Source organism: Zosterops lateralis (genome assembly GCF_965231275.1).
Source record: "Zosterops lateralis genome assembly, chromosome: 15".
In the NCBI taxonomy this organism is placed as follows: Eukaryota; Metazoa; Chordata; class Aves; order Passeriformes; family Zosteropidae; genus Zosterops; species Zosterops lateralis.
The window spans coordinates 8,438,697-8,463,853 of record NC_139775.1 but is presented as its reverse complement, the minus strand read 5'-3'; the positions used below and the strand labels follow the sequence as shown (position 1 = coordinate 8,463,853).

At 41.8% G+C, this 25,157-nt stretch overlaps 1 protein-coding gene across 1 annotated transcript in view; it reads left to right on the top strand.

The window, feature by feature from the left end:
- XYLT1 (xylosyltransferase 1) overlaps positions 1-25,157 on the top strand; it is a gene marked incomplete at its 5' end in the record, with an annotated part of 174,410 nt that overhangs the window by 129,136 nt on the left and 20,117 nt on the right. Inside the window, 3 exons of the mRNA XM_083872725.1 lie at positions 9,829-9,909; positions 21,702-21,918; positions 24,334-24,510. Of these exons, the coding sequence (XP_083728851.1) occupies positions 9,829-9,909; positions 21,702-21,918; positions 24,334-24,510 (475 nt within the window). The remainder of the gene's footprint in view (positions 1-9,828; positions 9,910-21,701; positions 21,919-24,333; positions 24,511-25,157) is intronic.

Sequence of the window (25,157 nt, the reverse complement as noted above, 5' to 3'; positions counted from 1 at the left end):
TTTCACAGCCTCTAAACTGGGAAACACCACAGAACCTTTGTTATGATTTCCCATAGCCTGTTCCAGGAACACAGAGCTGGGTTTATGCTCTGGCTTACACCAGCATAAACTGAGTGCACTGCACTGATTCTGGAGCTTTACAGATATGAAAACAGAATAAAGCCCTTTGTATAGTGCTTTATCAGTAGGAAAGGGGATAGAAAAAAGTATTTTTGTCATTGATTAAAGGACTCACAAGAGGGAAATTGACTCACTGTTGTAGGTACTCAAAATATTTTAAGGAACAAAATGAGGGTAATTTGTGTGCTGCTTTCTCCAAAGATGCACTTTGGGCAGAAAGTGCATTTACCGATGTTTCTGTCCCTCCATAGGGTTTTTTTTTTTCTAGTGAGAGAAAGCCTTTATTGTCATAAAAGTTTTAAAATAGAAATGCTGAAAACACAGATTGTTTTTTGTCCTTACAGGATTAAATCTAAGTAAATAACCTCATTATTATATTTAGACATTCTGGGCATGAATCCTCCTTAGACATGTGTCTCAGTGTAAATAGCAGGGTGGCTTGAAGCTGTGTAGGTAACCTCTTCAGGTGCATGGCTGCTTCCTGCTCACTGTCCATCAAAATGGTCATTTACATCAGCACTCACCTTCCTTATTGATAGAAATGAAAAATGTGATAGACCTTTGACAGTGTGATATTAAAACAGCCTTTCTGTGCCAGCTTGTCAGCAGGTAGTGTGTGTTCATTAGCTCCACTCTCTGCATTCCATCAGGCCTCACACTCTTCATAGAAAAAGGTTAAAACCATTCACATTTGGACTTGTTGATGTCATCCCCCAAACTGGTGCATTTTTACCACAATTCTTTCCATTTCCCCTGAGCACAGCTACCTTGGAAGGTTGCTGACTGAAGTGTCAGTGGCAGCTATTAGTGGAAGGTCAGCTAAAATGACTAAGGGGAACATTGGCCTCACTGTGCTCTGTGTGAACCCATCTGCCTGCACGTGACAAGTTTCCCAGAAGTTCTTCCCAGTGTGGGCAGGCTCACCTGCCCTTGCCTGTGCTGCTGCTTCTCCTCCATTGGATCATTAATTTGGAAAGAATTCAACTTGAACCAGAGGGGTGTCTGTTGTTGGCTTGTCTTCTGCACGCCTGCTATGTGGCATGGAGAGGAAATATGGACAAGGGCAATCACTGATGGTGCTGCTCAGAGCAGAGCTGAGCTGTTTTTGCCAGGGTTCCTGAGCAGCACCTGTGCCCCTCTGTGGACCCTCCATGGACCAGAGTGAGACATCTCCCACTCTAATGCTGGGGGATGTTGCATCCTGTCTACAAAAGAGACCCCAAACACACCTGTGGCTCATCCTTTACATGCCTGTGAACCCCAGCAGGGCTGATAGTCTTTAACCACTGATCCTACCAGGGAACAATTAAAACAGAAGATGGTATGTTAGGCTGCCTTTTTTTTTTTCCGATCCGTAGATTTGTCTTGGTGGGATCAAAAGCCAAAAAAAGTCTGGAAGCAAACTATGAATGTGCCAGAGATAAAGAGGCTGTGATATGAGTGCACAAACTGCCTGTACCTCAGGCAGACACACTGAAGAGGGGACCAGGCAGATGTGGCAGTTCTCTCTCTTAAATATCCTTCACAAGCCCCTAAACAGAAACCTCTGCTTGTGAACATGACTGCACCAATGCCAAAAGGAAATCTGCTCACTCAAGGCTGGCACCTTGGTTTGGGAGAGTGGTACTGGGGGATGTGGTTTAGTGATGGGCTGGGCAGTGCTGGATTTGATGATCTTAAAGGTCTTTTTCAAATCAAGCATTTCTGTGATTCTGTGTTTGGAGCTGACATAATGCTGAGTAATCATGGGATTCTATGAATGCTAAGCATTTTAGATCAGAGTGTAAGTTGAAGAGTCTACACTCTTCACATTGCTGTATTATCTCAGCACTAATCTGCATTATTTTTATTTCCAAATGCAAATAATGGGAATGCCAGTAAGGCTTGATAAACAGTTTCTGCCAGCACTGATAAAAATGAGCATTTTTTTCATACATTCGGTTCAACTAAACTGACATCTCTTGTGAATGTGGTGGGAGAGGAATTTTGCTTTACTCCAGTACATACCTTTAACAAGTTTTCTAGCCCTTATCTAAGTTAGACACACGTCTCTGCCTTTACTTAAAAATATTTATTTGAAATAGGCATTTATAGGCCTTTCTAGCAAAGGCTATCTGTCAGGCACTCAAATTCTGGGCTAGCAAGATAAAAAAAATAAATAATGGTGGTGATATGCTGATGATTCATAAACTTAAATAGGAAAAATAAATAGAAAATTGTTCAACAAATTAGAGTGAAACATTTCCTTCCTTTCTAACAAAATACCTCTGAGCTGCATGCATCAATAACCAGGTTATTTAGGGAACAAGTCATCCTGCATGTAGCTGATTTTCTTTGATTATTTTCATGTGTACCAGGTCTTACGCAGTTGCTCATTTGCAAGGTGCTTCAGAAGCTTTTGTTATTCAAGTATTTTTCAGTGCATTTGTTGTTGTTAAGCATACAAATAATCTAGACTTAGCAATTGCATGCAATTAGATTTATGAAAGGAAAACTACCTTAATGTATTTCCTATTTTTACTGTAAAATATAGTAACTTACAACTTATGGTGGCTTTAAAATCAGAGAAAAAGAGCTGCATATGACATGGTATTACAGGGTAGTGTTTTTCTTATTTACTTTTTACTGCAGCAGCAGGGATGCTGAGAAAATGTCATTGTCACAGACAAATTAATTCCTAGGATCAATTCAAAGTACTCCTGGGACTGAGGGGATTTTTTAAAATGTTTCATAAAGACCAGTGAGTTAAATCTCAAAACATTGGTGAGTTGGTAACATATTCGTGGTGGAGATGGCCAATCTGAGTTATAACTGGATTGGCCTTCCTGGAAAAGTCTCCTTAATGAATGTACTTGTGCACCTAAGAGGTTGAAGATGAATTTAAGGACAGCTCTCAGCTCTTGATCCTGTGTATAATCCTTGCACATTCTGCTTCTGGACATGTGGGCCCTGACCCATAAAGTAATTTATGACAATACAGTGTGAAAGTTGCGTCATTTTGGGAAAGCTCCAAGTGTGCTACAGTTCAGCATTTACTGTTCAAGACTTCACCAGGTCAGAGACACAGTTATTGCACCCTTGTATGGTGTATTTGATAAGGTCCTGGGGATTTGAAATGCTTGTGTTGAAATAGTGCTATAAAATAATTGGAAATGGAGTAATTTACTTTTTTTTCCCAGTGAATATTTAAAGAAAGTCAAAAGCGACGTTACAAAGTTTTAATGAGTGCATCTGGTGAGAATTTTATTATCATAAAAGCTGTAGGGTTTATCAGCTGATATAGGACTGGAGTTTTTCATTAGCCAAGGGCCTTTCAGGGTTTCATGGGATATAGCTGGAAAACATTCCAAACAAATGAATATTCTATTTTAAAAGAATAATGAGACATTGAGGGTTTTATAGACTCCAAAGTTTGCTAAACCAATATCTCTAATTAGATGGAGAAACTCTCTATAGAGGCTTTGCATCAACGGCAGTACACACAGCAAATGTTTTAAGCATTTACATATCAAATACTGCTGGCAGCGTTTTGGCAGCAGTCCAGAGCTGTAGATAGTTTTAATCACATTTGTTCATTAATCCTTGGTGGAATTCTCTTATGTGGTCTCTTTAGGATTTTCATTTAAGCATGTGCTGCTGCTTCTCAGCAGTGGGCTTATTTATTTATTTTATAAATGCCATCTGAAGCCTTGAATTTATAGAAAATAGTTTGTGGAGTGGCTCAGGAAGCAGACGATGGAGTATATTCTATTTTCTCTCAGCAGATCTCCTTTGTACCCAGGCATTTATGTAGTCTCTCTAGGAAGAGGTTTATTCAGCAGTGTGACACCTAAAAAAGACTTCCCCCCTTTTTTGACTATGTGAGTTCCTTTCTTTTCCATAGGAAACAGACAATGGTTGAATGGGAAGCAGTAATTGAAAGCACAGCCAGGATGACTGTATTGCTATTAGAATGTCTTGAGCATCGTGCAGCACTGGCAGGGCTGCACAGAGGAGCTGCATCCCTTGTGATGAGTGATCAGTGCCTGCAGCATCCAAATGCAGAAGGCTGACACTGGGAAACACACAGGTGTCAATTCCCAGCCCAGATGGCAGTGCTGGTGCTGGAGCACAGCTCTGATCTCCCAGGTACTCCAGCGAGCTGAGCTGCTAAGGCAGTAGTTTTCTTCCATTATCTTGTTCCTCCATTAAACCTGACTTGGAAGACAAAACAAGCCATTCAAGACAAGACTGTTGTAAAAGCAGAGGTATTAACTGTCACCCAGAGCCTTCCTCATGCAGTCGTCCTCTGAAATCGTATCTGCTGTTCTCATTTTAATGGCTGGTTTTATGAATGGCTGTTGTTATAGGAATCAGCTTTGCTGAGAAAGACCTGCCATGCTAATCTTTGTTCTGTGATGGATAGCAAAGGCTAAATATAACCTTCCCCTTTCTTTGCATTTTTAGATGACAGCCTTGTTGGTCTGGTTTTTTTTTGGTTTTTTTTTTTTTTTTCTTACTTCAGTCTGGGTCAGGCTCTGCTGAGCCCCCCCTTGCACTAAATTGCCTTGGGAGCACCAGTAAGAGGGTCAAGCTGCCTGTCCAGGGTCTGAAAGCTGAACCCTGCAAACTTTCTCCTGTATTCTTCTCATGCTGCATTTGCATGATTGATCATCTTGCTATAGGTGTTCCAGGAGGAGGCTTTGTAGGTTTTTGCTTTTTCTGTTGAATCATTCATCTGTTGCATCCTTTTGTAAGGTGACATGCCATGCCCCCGTGCATGCCAAGTGGCCTGGTGGAGGGGCCAGAACAAGTCAGGATCCCTTTCAGGAGAGGGAAGATGCCACAAGTGCTGCTGTGCCCCAGCAGAGGCTTTCAGAGTGCACTGAGTGCTGTGCAGGTGTGTGCAGCAATTGGCAAAAACCCTTCCCTGTCTCCTGGGCCACTCTCCTTCCTCCCCATCTCCTCTGTGCCCTGCAGTGCTGCAGGATTGTCAGGCAGCTGCAGAGCCTGGGGAGCCAGGCAGAGCACAGGCACTCCTGTGTGAGAGAGAGTATTCCTAGCCTTGGGCTAGGAATAACCAGGAAAGGAACTCTCCTGCCACAGGGGCTTGGTAGTGGTGGCATGTCCTAATACTCTACAATACTGGCTTAATGAATATGAGATTAATAACTTACTGAAATCAGTGAGCTTAAGTATCATTGTGAGAATTTATTGAAAACAAGGTAGCAGAATTTAAGGCATTCAGTTCTTCCACCTTCAGGCTTTTGTGTGCACAGCTGCATGTTTATCCACGTTTAGCCATATTAAGCATTAATATCATGCTTAATTCTAAATAGGTGAGTTTGCCCCATAATTCCAGGTTTTGTCTCTGCAGTCTTTTCCAAGTGACCTTGTAGAAACAGTTTCTGGGCAAAGAGCTGCTGGGGTTGCTGTAGGTCTGGGTTCTGTGGGGTTGTGCCTTCACACAGTCACAGGAGTCCTGGGAAAGGAAACTGTGGGGATGAGTCAGGCGGGTCTGGGTAGAAATACCAAAACTTTGGGCAGGGAGAACTTTTAACGGTTTTGACTTATCTCTTCTGACTGTATGTTTGCCTTCACCATCCCAAATTCAGAACCCGTTCCTTGCTGTTTCAAACTACATTAGCCTCCTTGCCCTATTCTCCCAAACACTTTTGCCTTTGTGTTTCTTCTTTTGCCTGTTCAGCTGCTTTTGTAATCCTTGCCTGCCTCTCCAGCACCCCACACCAGGCAGAACTACTGCTGTGTTTGCTGCCACCACTGCTCACTATGGCCAGGGATAATCCCCTCTCTGCACTAACTCCTGTGAAGCAGCCAGCAGACTTGTCATTAGACAGCCCTAAGTTAATCAATGTAAATAATAAACTCAGACCAGGTTTCTTTCTTTCATTTGATTCTTACACAGAATCAAACCGTCTTGTTTCCATACCTGTGTGCTGCCAAAAGCTTCTGAACTTTTGGTCTAACTTAGCTAAATTGTTATTAACTTGTATAGGTTTTGACATATAAATAATCCCATTGAAGTGGCTGCTATTCCCTACATCCTTCAAGTTGCCCATGTGTTAAAGCACCTTGCTGAATCAGAACCTTTTTATTAGCCATCACTATCCTCCAAAAGTAACAATCTCTTGTTTTCCTTTTCTCATTCTCCAAAGGCTTTCCCAATCTGTTTTCACAGCTGCAGACTGAGGGCATCTCTGCTCTTTGCTTGGGTTAGTCACTGGGGTTGGAGGGTTTACTTACACCCAGCAAGATCAGCACTGCCTCTTGTTGTCCAGCCATGACTGTGTGTGTGTGCAGGGACTCACTCACACCTCTCTCTGCACAGACCCCCAGCGTCTTCAGACAATGCAAACACCAAGTCAGTGTTTTTCTTCCAGTTTGGCATTTCAGTCCCCAGTGTATAGGCCATATCCTGAAATTATTGCCTTGCTCAGCATGTGCTTACTGAGTTTGCCTGCTCACACCCTGGGACAGCTCAGTCCCAGGCCAGGGCTGCTCATGAGGAAACACTGGTAGCAGACTTTGCTTTGCTTTGGTAATATCTTCTGAATTTCCTTCTGGATATAAGACTCACCTTTGTCTCTCCCTTAGACCTGTAACTCTAGTCTTGACCTAACCCCAAACAGAGTCCCAGCCCAGGGGCTCAGCCACATGCCCAGCTGAGCAGTGCCATGGGTTGAGTCACTCTGCAGCCTCTGGAGCCCCACTACCTGCCCAGCTGAGTGCTGCCATCCTTGAGCCCAGCCCTGCAGGGGCTTGGCTGAGCTTTGCTGGGTGGTGTCTCAGCAGGTGGGCACAGTGCCCCTGCCACCCCTGTCCACCCTTGCTGCAGGACCTTCCCCAGGTGACTTCAGCAGGGATCTGGGGAAGATGGGCACCCCCGTCCCAGCTGGCAGGCCTGCCCTTGCTGAACACCAAATCTGTATCAGTGAACTCAAACGTGCTTTGTTTCCCATCACTCTTCTTCACTTGTCATCCTCTCCCTGTGGGAGGGCAGCCTCCCCCTCACACAGGCTTTCTCCATTCTTGGAGCTCACTGGAGGATTAGTTTTGCATTTCTCCCTGTGTGCTGCACACCTGAAAATGCCCATTTTCTCTCAGCCTCTCTACACTCACACCATCCCCCTCCCTGCTAATGATACAGGTAACAAGTTGGTTAATCCTTTTCCCTGGTGTCTTGCCCTCCAAGTGAGTTTAATAGCAGAAGGAAATAGAAGTGATGCATGTGTGGATGCATCCATCAGGTCCAGCCTCAGGCACCAACTGCAAAAGGGCTTTTTCCTCAATCTGTATTCCTGCTGTATTACACACTGGGGAAACTGATAGGAATGTGATATGCAATATTAGTGTATTTTTAATCAGTAGCATGAACTACCCTCCCTCTCCCCATGACTTTATTTCCTTTTTAGGAAGGCTGTGTTGCACTTGTTACTTTCTGTTTTACCGTGATAGTAAAAGATTTTGTGCCAAATTTATGCTCAGTGAATTATCCCTGAAATTCGTGGAGCTTTTTAATTTGGCAGTGTGGAGTTGCTGTTGCTCCCAGTGATGTCTTCAGCTGATAATCTCAGCTTTTGATTGCCTTACTTAGCGAAAAAGAGGGCCCATTTCTCCAGTGTTTGTCCAAAGGAGTGCCAGAGGCATTGGGAATAGCTGGTGCCAGAGGCACTGCCATGGCAGAGACTCTGCTGCTGCTGTATGTGAACAAGTGTGGCAGCAATTTGTGCCAGAGGCATTCAGGAAATCTACCCCTGAAGGCAAAGTTTTCTGAAAGGTGAGGAGGATTTTAACAAACGCATGAACATCGATGGAGTGTTCAATACCTTTGATTTTCTTCTTAATGTCTTCTGGTGGAATAACTCAGAGGTGATGTGCAGCATCCTCATGTTGTTGGGGCCAGAAGGAGCACTTTGAATGAAAGCTTAATAAAAATTCAGTGTGCTGCCATGCTGAGAATTGGTTGACTGCATAAACCTAAATGTCAATTAACTAGAAAGTTTTACCAAATGGAACTATGATGTCTTAGATCCATGTTGTCAACACATGAAAAGAAGCACATTAATTCACAAGGACTAAAACTCTGTATGAGTTCTTTAGAACAAAAAATTAAAAACATTTAAAGTAAAACCAATGTTTTCAAGAAGAGGGAAAACGTCAATTATTGATTAGAGAGCTAAGCATCATTTGGGCATTTATAAGAATAACCTAAAAACTGAGAAGCAATGAGAAGTTTGTATGGCAGCCCCAAGTCCTGATACACTTGGCAGAGTATTGCTGAATAGCAAAATGCAGGTTGGTGAGCAATCTAGAAAGGATAATGTTTTATTGCGTGGTGTGGATTGTTACTTTGGTTGATTTGATTTTTATCCTGTAAGGAAATTAAAGCTCAAGCACTTCCAAACTTGATTATATTTCTAAAGATCATCTTTGCATGCCAGCTTTTGCCTAGAAACTCACCCGAAGATGTCAGCCATTGAAAGCATTTCATGTGGAAGCATTGCTAAGTAAATTCACTAAATGCCTATTCATCCCAGTAAGATGGAGAGTCGCTGGAGCAGCAAATGTGAAAATCTGCACAGCTTACTATACAGAAAATGGTTTCTGAGTTTGCCAAATTGGGATGCAGAGTCTGACCCTGGGAGGTATTGCAGCCCACACGAGGGAGTAAAGGAGGAGGGTCTCAGGGCCCTGTCTGGCAGGATGGTTGATTGACAGATAATTCATTTGGTCTAGATAAAATCAATGAGATTATTAAAATAGTTTACTTTGCTGGTAACATTTCCAAGTTTTTGCAGCCTGACCCCAGAAGTTAAACACGTTTTGTAGAGTTAAACACATTCAGGTTTAACTTGGTTTTCTGTGGCTTATAATAATGAAATGTTTTCAAAATACAGTACCATTGACAGCTCTTTCATCTTGACTCTTTCTGCCACCAGCATCATTACAGACCATTGCTTAAATGGTGTTGTATCCATAAGGTTGTGGGTTTGAGTGCAATTCAGGAGATTAAGATCTTTTTAAAGTGATTTATTCAGTTTTTGTAAATATGCTGACCTGGATAAACAGAGAACAGTTTTGCTCCGTTGTTAAAGAAATAACAGACCACAAAAGCTGTGGAGCATAAATACATTCTTGGACATGTCAGCTGAAATTTTGAAAATGCTGGTGTCAGATTGTCTCTCACACTAATGGGAATTAACCTTCTAAATTCCTTTGTTTCTGTTGATTATATTGCCTTTTTGACATCAAAATTCTCTTGCATTATGCATTCCAACCTTGGCCTGTTCTCTGTTACAGAATGAAAACAAATAAAATGCCAATAGACACTGAACCAAATTCCCCAGGAAGTATCTAGTAAAGCATATAAAATGGAACTATCAATGCAGTCATCTTGCAGCTGGGTTTTCATACTTAAAAAGTGTTGAGCAGTATTATTTCATACATCCTCTCTTATAGTGCTTAAAATACCTGCTACGGGTTGATAAGAAATTCGTTAAGGTGTAATAAATCTGTGCTTCCTTCCAAGTATGCTTTCCTGAGCAGAGAGGGTCATTGAAGTTTAGCAGCAGGATGGAAGTTTTTTTTTGGAACCACCTCCTTCAGAATCTGAGAGTGGTCCCCAGATGAGAACAATAAATCTATAAATTGCTCTGGACAGTGGTTTTCACAGTGTAATTTGTGCACCTTTTGTTCTTTCTCTTGCAGGACAAACGATCAGCTCGTGGCATTCCTGTCCAGATACCGTGATATGAACTTCCTGAAATCACACGGGAGGGACAATGCAAGGTGAGCTGGTCCTTTCCTCACCTTATTTTTACCAGGGCACTGAGAATTATTGTGTGGTGATGGTTTTCCAGAATTACCTGATTGAAGAAATCCCTAGTCCAGGAAAGAGGAGTGAGTGAGGAGGAAACCCTTCTCTGAGGATGTTTCTTGGCCCAGAGTGACTCCTTCCCAGGGTCAGAGACTTTTTGTGGGGAGAGAGGCACTAAGCAAATTGATGCTGCATCCCCTGTGGACTTGGCACAGGTTGATGTTTTGTGAGCAAGTGGCAATTGCCCCACACACCAGCACTGCCCAGGTGGCCCCAGGCACTCTGGTGAGCAGGACCTGGGTGAGCTGAGCTCTGCAGCACACCTGGCATGGCCAGAGCCCTGGTGTGGGAGCCTGTAGCAGCCTGCAATGCCAGTAAGAGTGAGGATGGTGGCTGGAGCCACCACAGTTCACTAAAGTTTGGAGGTCCTTGAATCAAAATCCATCTTCCTCCACCCTGCACAGGTCTCCCAGAGAAGAGAAAGTGCTGTGTTTCTCACCAGACATCAGTTATCCTTAAACTTGCCGTTGTGGTTTGAGGGAGCAGCAGTGACCAAACACCATCCTCCAAAGGCTTTCACAACCTCTGCAGATGAAAGAAGTTTCCCATGTGACTGCAGTGTTTTCCTATTTATTCATAGTTTTGCTGTTTTTCTTTTTTGCTGGTTTTGTACCATAACAGCAGTCTTGCTGCACTTCCAGCAACTCCATATGCTGAGTCCCAGTGGCTTTGCTTCTAAAAATATTGTTTTATTCTGCTTGGGTCACCAGGTCTTCCCTTTATTCTGTAAAATGTCAAGTGTACCCAGAGAATGTGACACACTGAGTCGCGTGTTCAGCACAGCAGGGAGGCAGAATAACTCACAAGTCTCTCTCTCTTCTTGGCCGTTCTTACTCTTGTCACCAGATTTATCAATTCTGTCATGTTCCTGTTTAAATTAAATCCTCACGAGCATTCATCTTGTGCATGCACAAATTCTAGAGCAGGTAGTAAAAAATAATCCTGTGAGGAGTCATATTTAAAGCCAAGTCAACAGTTTTCACAGGAGAGTCCCCGGTTTGGGAAATGCAGAGTGTCAGAGTGATTGGCAGACTCAGCTCCAGCTGGCAATGGTGATCGACAGCAGAGTTAGTGTGGAAAAGAGGAGAGAAAGAGTCAGGGAAAAGCAGCTGGTCTCTTGCCTCCTTGCTCCTCTGGTCTCCTGAGTCTTCTCAAATTCCCTGAGCTGGCTAAGGAAAATAACTAATGGATTATGACACACCAACATCAGGCTGGTTTAAACATGCCGACTTCAGCTGGATCAGAACAATTTAGATCAATTAAACATGCTAAGCTGATATTAATTTAATAATGAAATGAGCAAATGTGCCGCTTGTCCTTCCATCACAGGAACAGCAAACTCATTTAGTAGTTCAGTGGTTCTCTTTGTATAAACAACTGAATACCCTTTAGTTTATTGCAATATATCACTGTAATTTTTTTTCCTGTATTTCTACCATAAATTCTCTGTGCATCAGGGAACATGATTTGGGACATGAGTGCAGAATTGCCATCCCTGTCTGCCACAGTTGCCTAATCCCTGAGTCCCATAAGTGCTCCCAGTGCTGACCACTGGCTGAATGGATCCTTTCACATTCCCCTTTGGCATGTCCCCAGATTTTCTGTCAGGGAGGCAGAATGTCTTCTCTCCTCCTGCACAGCCCAGGCAGCTGTAGACACACTCAAGCCAGCAGCTGCAAACGCCTCTGAGTAATGCCAGTGTTGGGTAAAAATTCATTCAATTGTTTTGAAAAGCAGATCAAAAAGTAGTTATCCCCTGTTTGTATTGTGTGTGAATTTCCAGCTGTACATCCACCCGTTGAGAGAGAAATACCTAAAGTGAAGATTTCTATCCTGATGTTTCATGTTTAGTGTTTGATTGACTCAGTCTTGACTAAACTGCTCAGTGTACCCTCTGCTCTCCCCATCTGACATGCAATTCCCACCTGACTTTCACTGAGTGCCCCAGGTGTGTGTCTTACCAGTGAGGTTTATCCCTGAAGTCAGAATGCTAAATCTTCTGGGCTGAAATACCTCCTACAAGCTCAGGCAGGTGAGCCAGGAGCAAAGGCCCACTGAGGCTGTCACCCCGTGTCCATGTCCTACAGCCAGTGTCCCCAGGGAGCAGAGGAGTGTTGTAGTGGTGCTGCTTTACAATATTCTCCCAACCTCTTGTGACCTTTGCCTGGGGAATTTCCACAGCTAAGCTCAGTGACTTGCTCATTGTCAGAGTAAGAGATGTGGGGTTTTTTCCTATTAATTTTTCCAGTTTTAAAATTTTGCTCTTTGCTTTGTCCTGTCACAGCCCAGGGGAAAAGACCCCATGAAGAGAATGGGGTATGGCCAAGAGCTTAGTAAGGTCCAGAGAGAAACAACAGCCTCAAGGATTGGCAGCAAAAAGTTAAGCAAAAAAGAATGGAACAGCTTTTAGAACACAGTCCATGTTATTGGGCAATAGAAGAGAACTCCCTTTGGATATCCTATCTCAAAACACACTGGAACAGTTTTGTTTTTTTTGTTTTTTTTTTTTTGTTTTTTTTTGTTTAAAGCAACTAATTCAAGCTATAATAAGGGAGAGGACCTTGGACTGGACTGTACTGACTGCTGCCCTGTGTGCAATAATGATTTAGCTGGTCCAAAGTGTTTTTCTCAAAACATGAGCTAATAATACAGGAGCACAACATCTAAATATAATTGAAAGCAATGTATAACTCCTGCTGATACTTTTAATTTTAATTTGTGGATGAATAATGGCACCTAATCAATAAGCTTTTCAACTGTCTAAGTCTGCCTTGTAAACAACTGAAAACTTAATTTTAAGTCATCATATTCTTTGGATCATACAACAGAGAAAGATTAGGAGTGCCATCTTAAAGCTGAAATGCTTGTCCAGCTCAATTACAGTGTACTTTGTATTCAAGCCATGTTCACAATCAGTACATGTTTTACTGCCAAATAAGGAGAGAAACCACGCTTCCTTTTATAGAGTTAAGTTTTCTTTTAGTTATGCCAAAGTAATGAAAAAGTGCATTGCTCTGATTTTCCTTTAGTGGCTTCAGCAAAGAGAGTGGACATGAAAATAGCTCCTTCACTCAGCTGGAGGAGCATTATTTCCTGACAGAGGTGGATGTATGAAATGAAATTACACACAATGGCTGGAGTTGTTGCATAGTGCTTAATGGACAACACATTTCCTCCTCTTTCCAGTGTTCTAGACTATTAAAAACAAGTGAATAACCTGGTAGTTGTATAAGCTTTTGTAATTTGGAATACGCAGAAGATTTTTTTTCTTTTTTGGCAGGAGCAGCATCTGTTGGATGTATTATAAAATATAAAGACAGTCAAATGTGACACCTTCAATGACAGGCAGGAAAAGGAGGGGCTTGTAGGGAAACCTCTCCACAGCAGTCATTTGGGAAACTGTAAACATGCTGAGAAGGCTGGATGCTGTTAGATCTTAGAGGAATCTTGAGCTCATAGCAAAATACAAACAGCTAAAGAAAAGGCCCTTAAAATTTTGGAATGTGTCCATATTCTTTACTTCTGCTGATTTTTTTCCCCCTCATTACTGCTGTTCTTTGCAGTTGCTTTGTCCCCTTTCTGGTTTCAGGGTTCCAGATCATTTTAGAGGTGTTTGTGAACTGCACCAAGGAGCATTCACAATCCCATCCCAGTTCTCAGAGGCTGGAGAAACCTTAGCTACTGAAGGATTGGAGCACATTCCCAAAATCTCCACTGCTGGCACACATCTGTTTCACCTCCATTGCCTTTTGTCCTCAGTGGCACATGCTGTTTGTTGGAGTGCTGTACATGGGGTTGATGGGGGTTTAGTGGTCAGTTAGGAAAATGGATCACACTGCTGTGTATTGCACTGATGAATTGCCCAGTAAGTACCCAAATACTAGGGGGAAAAATGGATTAATTATCACTGCTGTTGGAATAGTTTAACCACAGGTCCTAGCAGCACTTACACTGCTGTTCATGTAACATATTTGGTGGTTCCTTTAGCACAAATTACCCTCAGCCTCATACTTTCCTTGCTGAATTTTTTAGAACACTTGAGTATTCTGGAGCACATGGACTAAGATCTATTTTTTGCTTGGAAGTAGTTCAGCCCAACAGTTGCATGAGAAGTGTAGCGATGGAGATAGCAACATGCATCTTCTCTGCAAAGAGACTGCACTTTAAAAATTTAGACATTACAGCTAACTTTCAAATGTTCTTAGCGCTTTAGCCTAAGCATTAGGGGAGCCATAAAGCCTTTACTGCTTCAGCTTGACAATTCACCTCCTTGTAGGGCTTTTATTTCTGCTCAGGCTTGGAAAACAGTGCTCTAAGCTGTCAGTGCAAAGAGAAACAAAACCAGCCATATGTCTTGACGTGGGACTAAGCAGGATGTTCTTTGTTCTTAGAGTGTACAAGCAAGATCATCCACTGGTTCAGGAAGGTGCTTCAGGTGAGAAGGTTTGAAGAAGCCATACTTTATGGGGCAAGGATACAATCAGGAAGGAGGTGAAAATTGAGATACTCTTAAAATAATCAGGAATCTTATTGCTGTTTAAGAACGTTGAGCAGCACACTTCATTTGCAGCCATGTAAACAGCCCTCTCATCTGAGGTCCTGAGGCGTTTTATAAAATGGTTATGACAGGAAACATCATTTTAAGCTGGACAGATGTTGTTGGCCCTAGTGTACCCACAGGTCAGTGGGCTGATCTGGTAGCTTGAAAACCTTTACAGAAGGGACTCACACTTGCCCTCAGTCACTGGCAAGGAGGTGAGGAGACAAGAAACCTTCTAGAGAAGACATTCATTGGAGACAAACAGATGACAAAACGTCAGGTTTCGTATCATTGAGTCTGTCTGTGGTGAGTTCATGCCACATCTCTGCATACCATCATTTGTAGTTTTGCTTATTTAATATAAAAATAAACAAAATCACTTGAGTTACGATCTCCCTGGCGGTAAGAAGAAGCCATTTCATTTCTGACCGTCTAAAAGCCATTTCAGTATCACATAAAAGATACTGTGTAAGTGAAGGGTGGGGGAAAGAAACCCACAGGAAAGTCTTTGAAAGTCTCTTGAGCTTTATGCTCACAAGGAAGTGCATGGAATTGTTGACAAAACAAGGCAATTCCTAGTAGAGTCATTACTGCAAAAAATAGACTTTGCAAGTTTCCTACAACTGAAGAATTTTAGAAGTTTTTTTGATTTTGATCTCTGGGCTGCAACATTAAAATATTGAGAAACACTAAGGCTTTTTAAGACTTTGAAAAAGAAACTTCTCCTTTGAAAGAGAGAAGGTGGAAAGAAAAGTTTTTCAAATCCAGTGGAAGTTAATATATAGGAAAAGGAGGAGAAGAAGAAAGAATCATGAGAAATTTCTTCTAAATAGAATACAAAGATGTGCTAGGACTAAAGCATTAAATGGGTATTATGGGAAGATTGCATATGAAAGAAGCAGAAACCAATTACACAGCATATGAGGTATCTATTGTAAGCTTGGAAAGTCTCATCATGTCCACATAGAGATGGAATAATGACCAGATAAAATGTCATCAACTTTCAACAGCATCTCATGTGGAATACCCTAAATGCCATGGCTGCTTGGCTTCCATAGAGATGCCATTGATTGAGAAGGGACACACTGAACATATTTCAAGGTGAACTTGTATCTTGAAAGAGGTATTCAAATTACTGTACCATTTTTGCTGTGCTGTAAATGATCTAAACTTCCTATTGCCCAGTGTGTGTGGCAGCAGGAGTCTGCCCCAGGTTTAATTACACACTAAACATCAAAGTGTTTAACATACCTTGAAAACAACTGTGGTAACATGGACTGTCAAAACATCCTTCCAGTAGAGCTCCTTGTTGCCATCACTTGCTGTTCAGCTTCTGCAGACCCACAGAAACTCCAGAAACAAACATCACAAACTGCATTTCTCAGCCCTGTCTTACTTTTGGTGGCTGTGTCACCTGGATTTTCTGGATTCCCTCTGTCATGAGACATGCAGACATGCAGGTGACAAACACTAATCACATTTAAAAGTAAGATTTCCTTGTGTTCCTTGGTAACTCCTGAACATTTAGCACAGTGGGCAAAACTGCTAAAGCATTTAATTTGTGTGCTTATTTATGTCTTTGGCTTTTGCTCCTGATATAAGCCCAATCAGGAAATAAGCCAAATCTTACCAGAGCAAGTTCAGTCAAGAGAGAAATTCTTTCTGATATTGTTGATGTTTGTTTCTGTATTGACATTAAAGCTGTTTGTTTCTGCATTGACATTAAAGCTTTGGGCAATTGTTGAGACAGTAATGTGTTTAAATATTTTCTTCTGAGCAAGGGAATTAACGAAAGATAAGAATTCTGCTCTCATAACATTTTTTTTTTTACCTCATAGCAATTGCCTTTAGGATGCCACAGTTAAAGCACGTTGAAAAGCAAGTTACAATTATTCTTTCTCTTCCATCATTTCTGTCTGTACTGAGAGTTATTTTCAAGGCCTTTTGAAACAGCAGGAATTGTTTGTTCTGTGCTTTCCACACGATGCATGTCACACTGGGTAGAAATCTTCCTCATCCTGACAGACTAAGTAGGTGCTATTTCTGTTTGACACTGTTCCCCTTTTCAAGCTTCAGCTTCATTTTGGGAATGGGGGTCATCCCTGGAGGCTTTCAGCATGACAGGAAAAGGTCTCAGGAAACAAACTGCAACATCCTATCCTTAGAAAAGCAGATGAATACCTGGTACCATATAGACATTGTGTTTAAATAGCCAATTGTTAATTATTTCAGATGTTGTAAATATTGTTTAATCCTTGGTAGGATAGAGTTACTCATGGAAATGGAGTGAAATCAGGGTCAGCTGGACTCAGCACACTCAGTGGAGGCCAGGATTTCCACCCTGAGCAGGCATGAAATGATTCTGCTCCGCACAGGTTTGGGATTCATTAATCTGATTATTATAAAGAATTTTTCAGTGCCTGGTTTATGGAGATGTGAGGTAGCCCAGAGATTGCTCACTAATTACTTCCTGCAACTGTTACACTCAAGATTGTCAAATTATTGTTCAGTGCTTTCTAGTTGGTCACCTATACTGCAAATTACTGTTTGGTGCTTCCCAGCTGATTGACTCTGGTAAGTGTTTCCAGAGTGGCTGTGCAAACACTGCTGGCAAGTGTCTCTCACATTTCTCATCTGTAAAAATATTTACTTGACTTTCTTCATTGAAATGGACTTTCTTTCTCAAATTTTTGTCTAAAGACAATTAAAAGAGGAACAGATGAAGTCAAAGGATGCAGAGCTTGTCCACATACACTTAGGGAAACATGGACATGAAGCTAGTGGAGCTCCTAGCTCTACAGATTCTTGCTTTGATATTGGCTTTTGATTTGTGAGGAATTGTTTTGCTGGAGTTTTGTAACTTTTATTCATGGCTCTTAATCTTAAATCCTGAGTAATGATGATGAGGTCCTGGGTAGGTGTACCTGGTTAACAGTGAAATGTCAGTGGGAGGTTTTCTAGGCAAGAGGCCAGAAACAGGAAACATTTAGGAAGAAACCTTTTCACCTTATAAAATATATTCTTTCCAGAAAAAAACCTTTTAGTGATAAAGTTACTGATAAATGGCATTTAGCAATCTGATAGCCTCCAGTACTTTAGGAAGTTTTACTCATTCATAAACTTCAGGAAACAGAAAACAGCAAACTCTCTGACTTACATGCTGTGTAATTGGAGCATTCAGGAGCAAGGGTCTCTACAAGTTGCTGTGGTTTGCCCTGTCCCTTGGAGAAAACTATCCAAAATGAGGATATTTGATTGCGATGTTTTTTGCTGATATTAAGTAACTGTGTGACAATATTTATTAGCAGTTAGAACATATCATAAGAGCTGAGCTGTGTTTATACTCATGCTGTAGGACTATGACTACTGTGTAACTACACAAGTTACAAATGCTATATGTGTTACAGACTCCTAGAATCTCGTCTGAAATGCATTTATAAATATTTAAATAAACTACAAAGTAAGAGGAGTTCCCTGAGCAGGATTGCAATCATGAGCTCGCCGGTGTGACATCTGTACTCAGTGGCAGACCATGTGCTGCAGGCTGTAGGGTTTTTTTAGCAAAGTATAAAAATCACTCTCTGGAACCGTGTGAACTGTGAGGCTGCATCCACACACAGGGCACAGTGCACCTTTCATGTGTGTCACTGATTGCTGAGCTCAGATGCTGACACACCTTCCTTATATCCTGTGTTTCCTGCTTATTTTTGACTGTAATCCCAGGCCCTCAAAACTGGAGGCTCTTTAGGAAGATTTAAATTGATAAGGGGAAGCATAAGATGTCTTAGATGGAGTGTTCTATGAAATAAGGCAAAATGGCATGCTTTTCTTAACCCTATTCTTATTTGAATTCTGTTTTGTCCTGGTTGACTCTTTTCCTATCATTGTTATTTTCCTTCTGTTGTTTTTATTTTAGATCAGGAGAAAGGCCAGTTGTCTTTAGTTGATGATAATCTCTGTTGTATTTGGCCAACCATACCTTGGTTCAGTTGGATATCATTGTCCTGGCCAGTGCATTTGCAACTGGCAGAAATGTGCCAGTCTTACCTGATGTTCAGGGGGACAGGAAGCACTTGAATTCTTCCACATTGACTAAAGTTAAGGAAATGCTATTACTAAGCCCTTTTTTTTTCCCCTACTTTTAATTTGGGAGCTATCTGCAAGCTGTTTTGTGAGACCCAAGAGAGAAAGACGATGGAAAAAAACCACCCTTTTTTTGTATTTCATTGCTCTCTCTGAAGCTTGGCATGGCTTTATAAAATTTACTGTTTTGGTATTCCCTTGAGCATAACTAGAAACTAATGAAACACAGCATGAGCCTAGAAACAAATCCGTAGGGTCATGATTTTGCCCTCCATCTTCCTATCTTTCTTTTCAGAGGTGGCTGCAATCATTCTTGGATGGCTAGTCAAGAATCTTTATGAACTGTTTGTAGTGTTCAGGAGTTTTTCATTTCTTGAAAAGGCTTATGTGGCATACAAATACTCCTTTCCCTTTCCCTCAGGCAGTATTCAATATGCTTAGAGTAAGTTCTTGCCTGCCTGAGTGCCAAAATCGCTATTGCTGGAGGAGCTGGAAGCATCAGTCATCCTAGAAGAGAGCCTGGAGGGGAAAAAAGGGGGCCTCATCCACCTTTTCTACTTTGGTTGCAGTTCAGCTCTCTGTGCCAGCAGCCTCTCCTATTCAGCTTCCAGCAGATCTGAAATACACTTGGTCCCCTTGGCTCCCAGGGAACATAAATGAGCAGCAAGCAATCATCCAGTGGAGAGCTGTGTCTTCACAGCCCCTTGGATGAATCATTGCTTCCTAGGCCACAGAAATCATTTGCTTTGCTAATGCCTTGTTTCATTGAGGTGTAATGACTGTGTGTGAAGAGGCTCAGTAAGGGTGATCCTTCTGAAAAACACCTGCTTTCTGTTCAGCTGTTGTATATCTGAAACCTGGTGTGATGTTTGTTTCAAGGGTTTCAAGAAGCACAACCAAAAGGGTCATTTCTTTGGAGATCTCCAAAGGCATTGCAGCTCTTCAGTTGGGCTGTGCTGCCTTGCTGGAGATTGGGTGATTGAAAAGTACATTTACTTTCTTCTACTAACCCAGTTGTATAAGATTTGGGGGCTGAGGTTTGTTGTGAAAACAGCTGTACTTCCAGGAATTGGCTTATTTCCCTCCATATCCTGAGATTTGCTTTTCCAAGCTGTTAGCTCAAAAAACCCCATAGAACTGTGCACGTATAGAAAAAAAGGAGCCTGTCAACTATTTTGGAAAGCATGAAGCTGTGAGTCAGGATTTGCTGGGACCTTCTTCTCATCTCGAGTGTGGTCATGCTCCTCTGCTGCCAAGTTCAGACAATAAAGCTGGAGCTGTTATAGTACCAGGGAGCTGGGAGCTGTGTCATGTCAAACAGGCTGAGGCGGTTTCCACATAGAGCAGTTTTTGAAATAGCCTGGTGGTTTTTTTGTTTGAGGGTTTCTATTGCAGTCAAAGAACCTTCTATTTGAAAAGGAGAGTAAAAGGTGATAAATTGGTAGAGATAGCAGTTGAAAGAAATTACTTCATGGAAAAGAACTTTATGTTCCTATTTAAATATAGTCGATAAAGTCCTGTTATTTTCTTAAAATAATTAACTCTAATGAGCATTTAGTTTTGAAGAGAAATAAATAAATGACCAAAGTTTCAGGCACATTAATATTTGATTTGGAGATAACTGCATAAATATTGAATTTGAAGATTACATTCCAGAGCACTGCATTAAAATTGCAAGACTTTTCTATTATCCTTCATAATGGAACATGAAATTAGAAACTTGTTCATGGAAAGAAAAATTTCTCTACTCTCATTTACGTGTTTTCAGCCCTGTTGTGTTAACAGAGGAGCTCTTCTCATACTGTGAAAAGAGGCACAGCTATCAGTAGGACATAGACCCTGAAGTCATTTACGGTCCTTTTGAAAATTAATATGCACCATTTCGTAATTGCATCTCAGTTCTTTGATTGGTATGGAACAGAACTTGAACCAGGGATTGGCCTGCGGGGGTAATGCTCATGTTCCCAGATGCAGGGCTCCAGAAGGCTCTGGTGTTTGTTGTTCCTAAACTTTTATTCTTTTCCCTTTCCTTCAGTAGCATGTGTTTGAGGACCACTAAAGTATCATCTTGACTTGCTGATCTGAAACACCCTGGCACAGCTGTGTGTTGGTTCAGGAAGGGAAGGCTGTGCCCCTCTGGCTGTAGGTGCCACAGGTGTTGTTATCCTGCAGGTCCTGCACCCACGGAGGGCTGGGGCTGTAGGTTGCTGTAGTGTGTGCTCAGGGAGCATTTGTTACTTCTCAGAACGTGTCGGATGTGTCCAGTGCTCACATCCAACAGGGGTGGATGGTGCTCAGCCCTGCTTGGTGCTAATTCACAGCTGCCCTGCTTCTCCTCCGGGGAAATCATTCCCAAATGAAATAACAAACAGAAATCTGCATCAGACAGTCTCAAAACATGAGTGGGCATCCAGTCCAAAGTGTTTTCAAACACAGATTGATTTCCCACCTTTTCTCCTCTTATATCAGTCTCAAATAATTCATTTCCATTACTTTGCAGTTCTGCAGTTGCTCCTTTAATTCATGGTTCAGCAATAACAAAACATTGTTCCCCAGAGACTTGAAAATGGAGCAAACTTGCTCATTCTAGAGCAAAGAGCAAACAATGGTATTTCTTCCTAATTGGCTATATCCCTATAGAAAAATTAATTAAATAATAGCATAGTAGAAAATTGGTCATTTTACCTTTATGTACATTTTCCTGTTTCTTAAATCTGAATTTATTTAGAGAGAAAAGATTGTGTTTAGTTCCTGTTCATGTTGCAGTTCTTTTGTAAGGGTTTGTTCAGAGTTAATGAACATTATGGACTTTCCTGCCCTCTAGCTCTGTCACCTACACAACCTTAGGACAGCAGAAGGTGTAAATGATACTTAAAAGCAATCTGTTGATCCTTGCCTCTGGAACATATAACTGATTAATCATTTATTAAACCTCTCTACATTATTTAAGAGTAAAACAAAAATATAAACAAGTGACCTTTTGATCCTTTTTTGGTTTAGAAAGCAGCTTTTTATTTCTAAAGCTCCTGATGATGGCAAAATACAAACTAAGGTTGAATGGCTCCTGTTGTATTCCCTCAGATTTATCAGGAAGCAAGGGTTGGACCGGCTCTTCCTGGAGTGTGACACACACATGTGGCGCCTGGGGGACCGCAAGATCCCAGAGGGAATCACCGTGGATGGGGGCTCCGACTGGTTCCTCCTGAACAGGAAGTTTGTGGAATATGTCACTTTTTCGAATGATGATCTGGTGACAAAGATGAAGAGGTTTTACTCTTACACACTGCTTCCTGCCGAGGTATGTGAGTGCAAAGGATCCCTCTCTGTGTTCAAACCTGCAATGTCTGTGCTTGTCCCAAAGATCTGACCAAAATCAGAGGGGCTTTCACCTGATGTCACTGGGCTTTGGAACATCTCACAGTGGGTAATGAAAATTTAACTTCTGTAATGAGTAAGCCTTTAAGGTTAGAACATCTTTTGCAGTTTATTGTTTTGTTTGTTTGTGGGACTTTTTTGCAAAGAGTGTCTTTGTTTTATACTTCTAAGCCTATTAATCTGTAACTGAACAACCAAAAATCCAGCTGCCCTTTGCTTGCAAATTGTTCCTGCACAAAGCTTTTGAAGGATATTAGAGATGGCGAATTGTCTTCATAAGTAGCTTTCCTTGCTATTATCCAGCGCTTTTCTTTAAAAATATAAACCCTGCAAACAAAGGTTTATTGTTCTGTTCAAAACTCAGCTAGAAGGCACAGTCACAAATCATTTAGATCACTCAGGAGTCGCTCTGGCTGCAAGTGATGCAGAAGGGGAGTGCACAGCAGTGTGAGGTTTTGCCTGGCGTGCAGCAGTGTGTCAGGAATGTGCAGGGAGTATCCCTGTGTCTGCAGGGAGAGCACAGAGCCGTGGTGGCAGCCTGTGCCACACCTGCCCCAGCAGGTACACCGCTCCCCTGGCTTGCCAGGCTCTGCTCCACAGGCTGCAGCAGTCAGCCAGCCCAGGGAAGAGCTGATGACTGCCTTTAAACCCATTCATGGTTCCTGAACATTTTGAGGGATGGATGACACTGATCTTGCAAATCTTGGCTCGTTAGCTTGTGGTGGAGCACAGCAATTGTTATCTTTTGATAGAGGTTTATTATTCCACATGCATGTTGCATAATCTTCTTTTAATCCCGTTTCTGTTAAAATCACCTTTTCTCTCTACTCTGATAACCTTTTCATCCATTATCTAGAGAAATTCCTTTTTCCTGTATTGCTATAAAGGACACAGGGCAATGGGTAATTGGGTAGGGTTTTTTTTCCCCTCTCGCTTGAATGAGAATGGATGCCTTTATGGGTTTAACCAAACAGTTCAAGCATAAAATCCATATTCACTGGGCTGTCATTTAACATTAAAAAGGGTAGGGGGATTATTTGGGGGCCAGCCATGCTAATGTTATGCTGGTTATTTATAGATCTTACTATTGCTGATTTTAAAGAGAAGTCACTGCTTCAAAAATGGTCTTTTGCAGAGCTAAAATTGATGATATTCCATAGCTTTTTTCTACAAGGTTTTCTTTGCAAGATACATAGCTGGTTTTGTAAAATGGCCTGCCTTCACTGACCTGTTAACCTGCTATATCAGTCCCCATTACACATGGTTTATGTAATTGCTGATACTATGATGATATAATTAGGATTGCCCAATAGGAATTCCATGCTGCCATGAGTCAGCAAATAAATACTTATGATTTCAGACATAAATGCAGGAGGCAGAATGTCCTTTTGGTGCCTAGGGTGAGCTGCATGTTTCAGAACAAAGTCATTCAACTAGCAATGTATTTCAGAGTGCTGAAGATAGACACCCACAGAAGAGCTGTCTGAGACTGTATTTTTATCAGAGTAACCAGGGTGATGGTGTAGTTTTAACAATTGTTTTGGGAAACAACTTGAAGTATGCCATTAGCACATTGTTCAGAAAAACAGTCCTGAATCTATTAGACCAGAGAGTAACTTACAGAAAGGAAATAATGGCCATTTCTTAGAATTGCTCATACAGCTGAAATAAAAATAAAATGATTGCTGGCACTGGTGCATTTCCTGGAGTCCTTTGCTCTCCCAGTGCCCAAAGCTGGTCACTGTAGAAGTGCAATTATTCTGGGCCCAGGTTCTTGGAGCAGGAGCTCAGCTGTGTGATCTTACAGTTTGGATGGATCTGTAAAGTATTGTGATTTTTCCATGCTCTGTGGAATACAGGCACACAGAGTGTGTTTCGTATGTGGCAGAACAATAGAGCTTGTTAATTTTATCATTTCAAACCAAAATAGGTCACCTGCATTAGGTTTGTGTTGCTATTCACAACACACAAGGAACAAGGCAGGCAGCAGCAGGTCAAGCAAGGAAATCTCTGTCTTTATTTTCTGACTCCATCTTATATACATTTTGGTCAGAGGGCCAAAGATTTGCCATACAGGTTGCCACCCCTCTGACCCCATTGGTGAACATCACCATCAATCACATTTCTCCTCCCAGAGAGCAAATATGTAAACACAAGTAGATAAATTCTAAAAATATACATTGTTTTCATGAAGCTGGGTGAGAACCTCACTGCAAAGATCCAAAGACTCAAAAGCAAGAGAATTCAGGGTGACAGGTTTGGGCCCATGAGCTGAAGTGAAGGAGAAAGTGGAAGTTTGAGGAGCTAAACATGGTGACGTGCTCTGTGTCTGTTGCAGTCCTTCTTTCACACCGTGCTGGAGAACAGCCCATTCTGTGACTCCATGGTGGACAACAACCTGCGCATCACCAACTGGAACAGGAAGCTGGGCTGCAAGTGTCAGTACAAGCACATTGTTGACTGGTGTGGCTGCTCACCCAATGACTTCAAACCAGCAGACTTCCACCGCTTCCAGGTAACTGAACACACCCCTGCAGAGAGGCTCTTCCCCCCGTGCTGGGTGTGGAGAGCTGGCTGAATGCATGGCTGCAGCAGGGAGAGGGAAGGGAGGCTTTGACTCCATCAGGCAGATGGAGAAAGAGATGTGAGGAAGGTCTGATCTGAATTTCAAAAGAATGAAAGATAAGTTCTCCTATGTTTTGGCCTGGAGATGTACCCCTGCATGGTAAGGTCACAAAGCAACACTTTAGGCTCCTTGACATTGGTAATCTGCTGTGCTAGAAAGGAGGGAAGCTTGACACGTCTCTGACTGTTACCACTATTACTTGGTAACTATTGAGAGTTTATTGCAAAAGGTTTTTTCCAATGTTCCAGCTCAGGTGCTTTCATCATTTCACAAAACTCCTGGCTTTCAGTGTTAAGCAATGTTTATCATCTTTTAAAAAAGCTTAGAAGGTAACTGATGTGCGTGCTAGAAACTTACATAGCACTAGGCAAATCCATTTTCATTATTATATTCATCAGCACGATCATATTAAAGTTTATCTCGTGGTTTTGGGAGCCTTAGTCATGAGGTTTTGATCACCCAGGTTTGGCAGGACTGTCTTAAAAGGTTTAATCAGTTCCTTTGTGATAGCTTCCTCAAGGCAGGCGTGAGAGGGA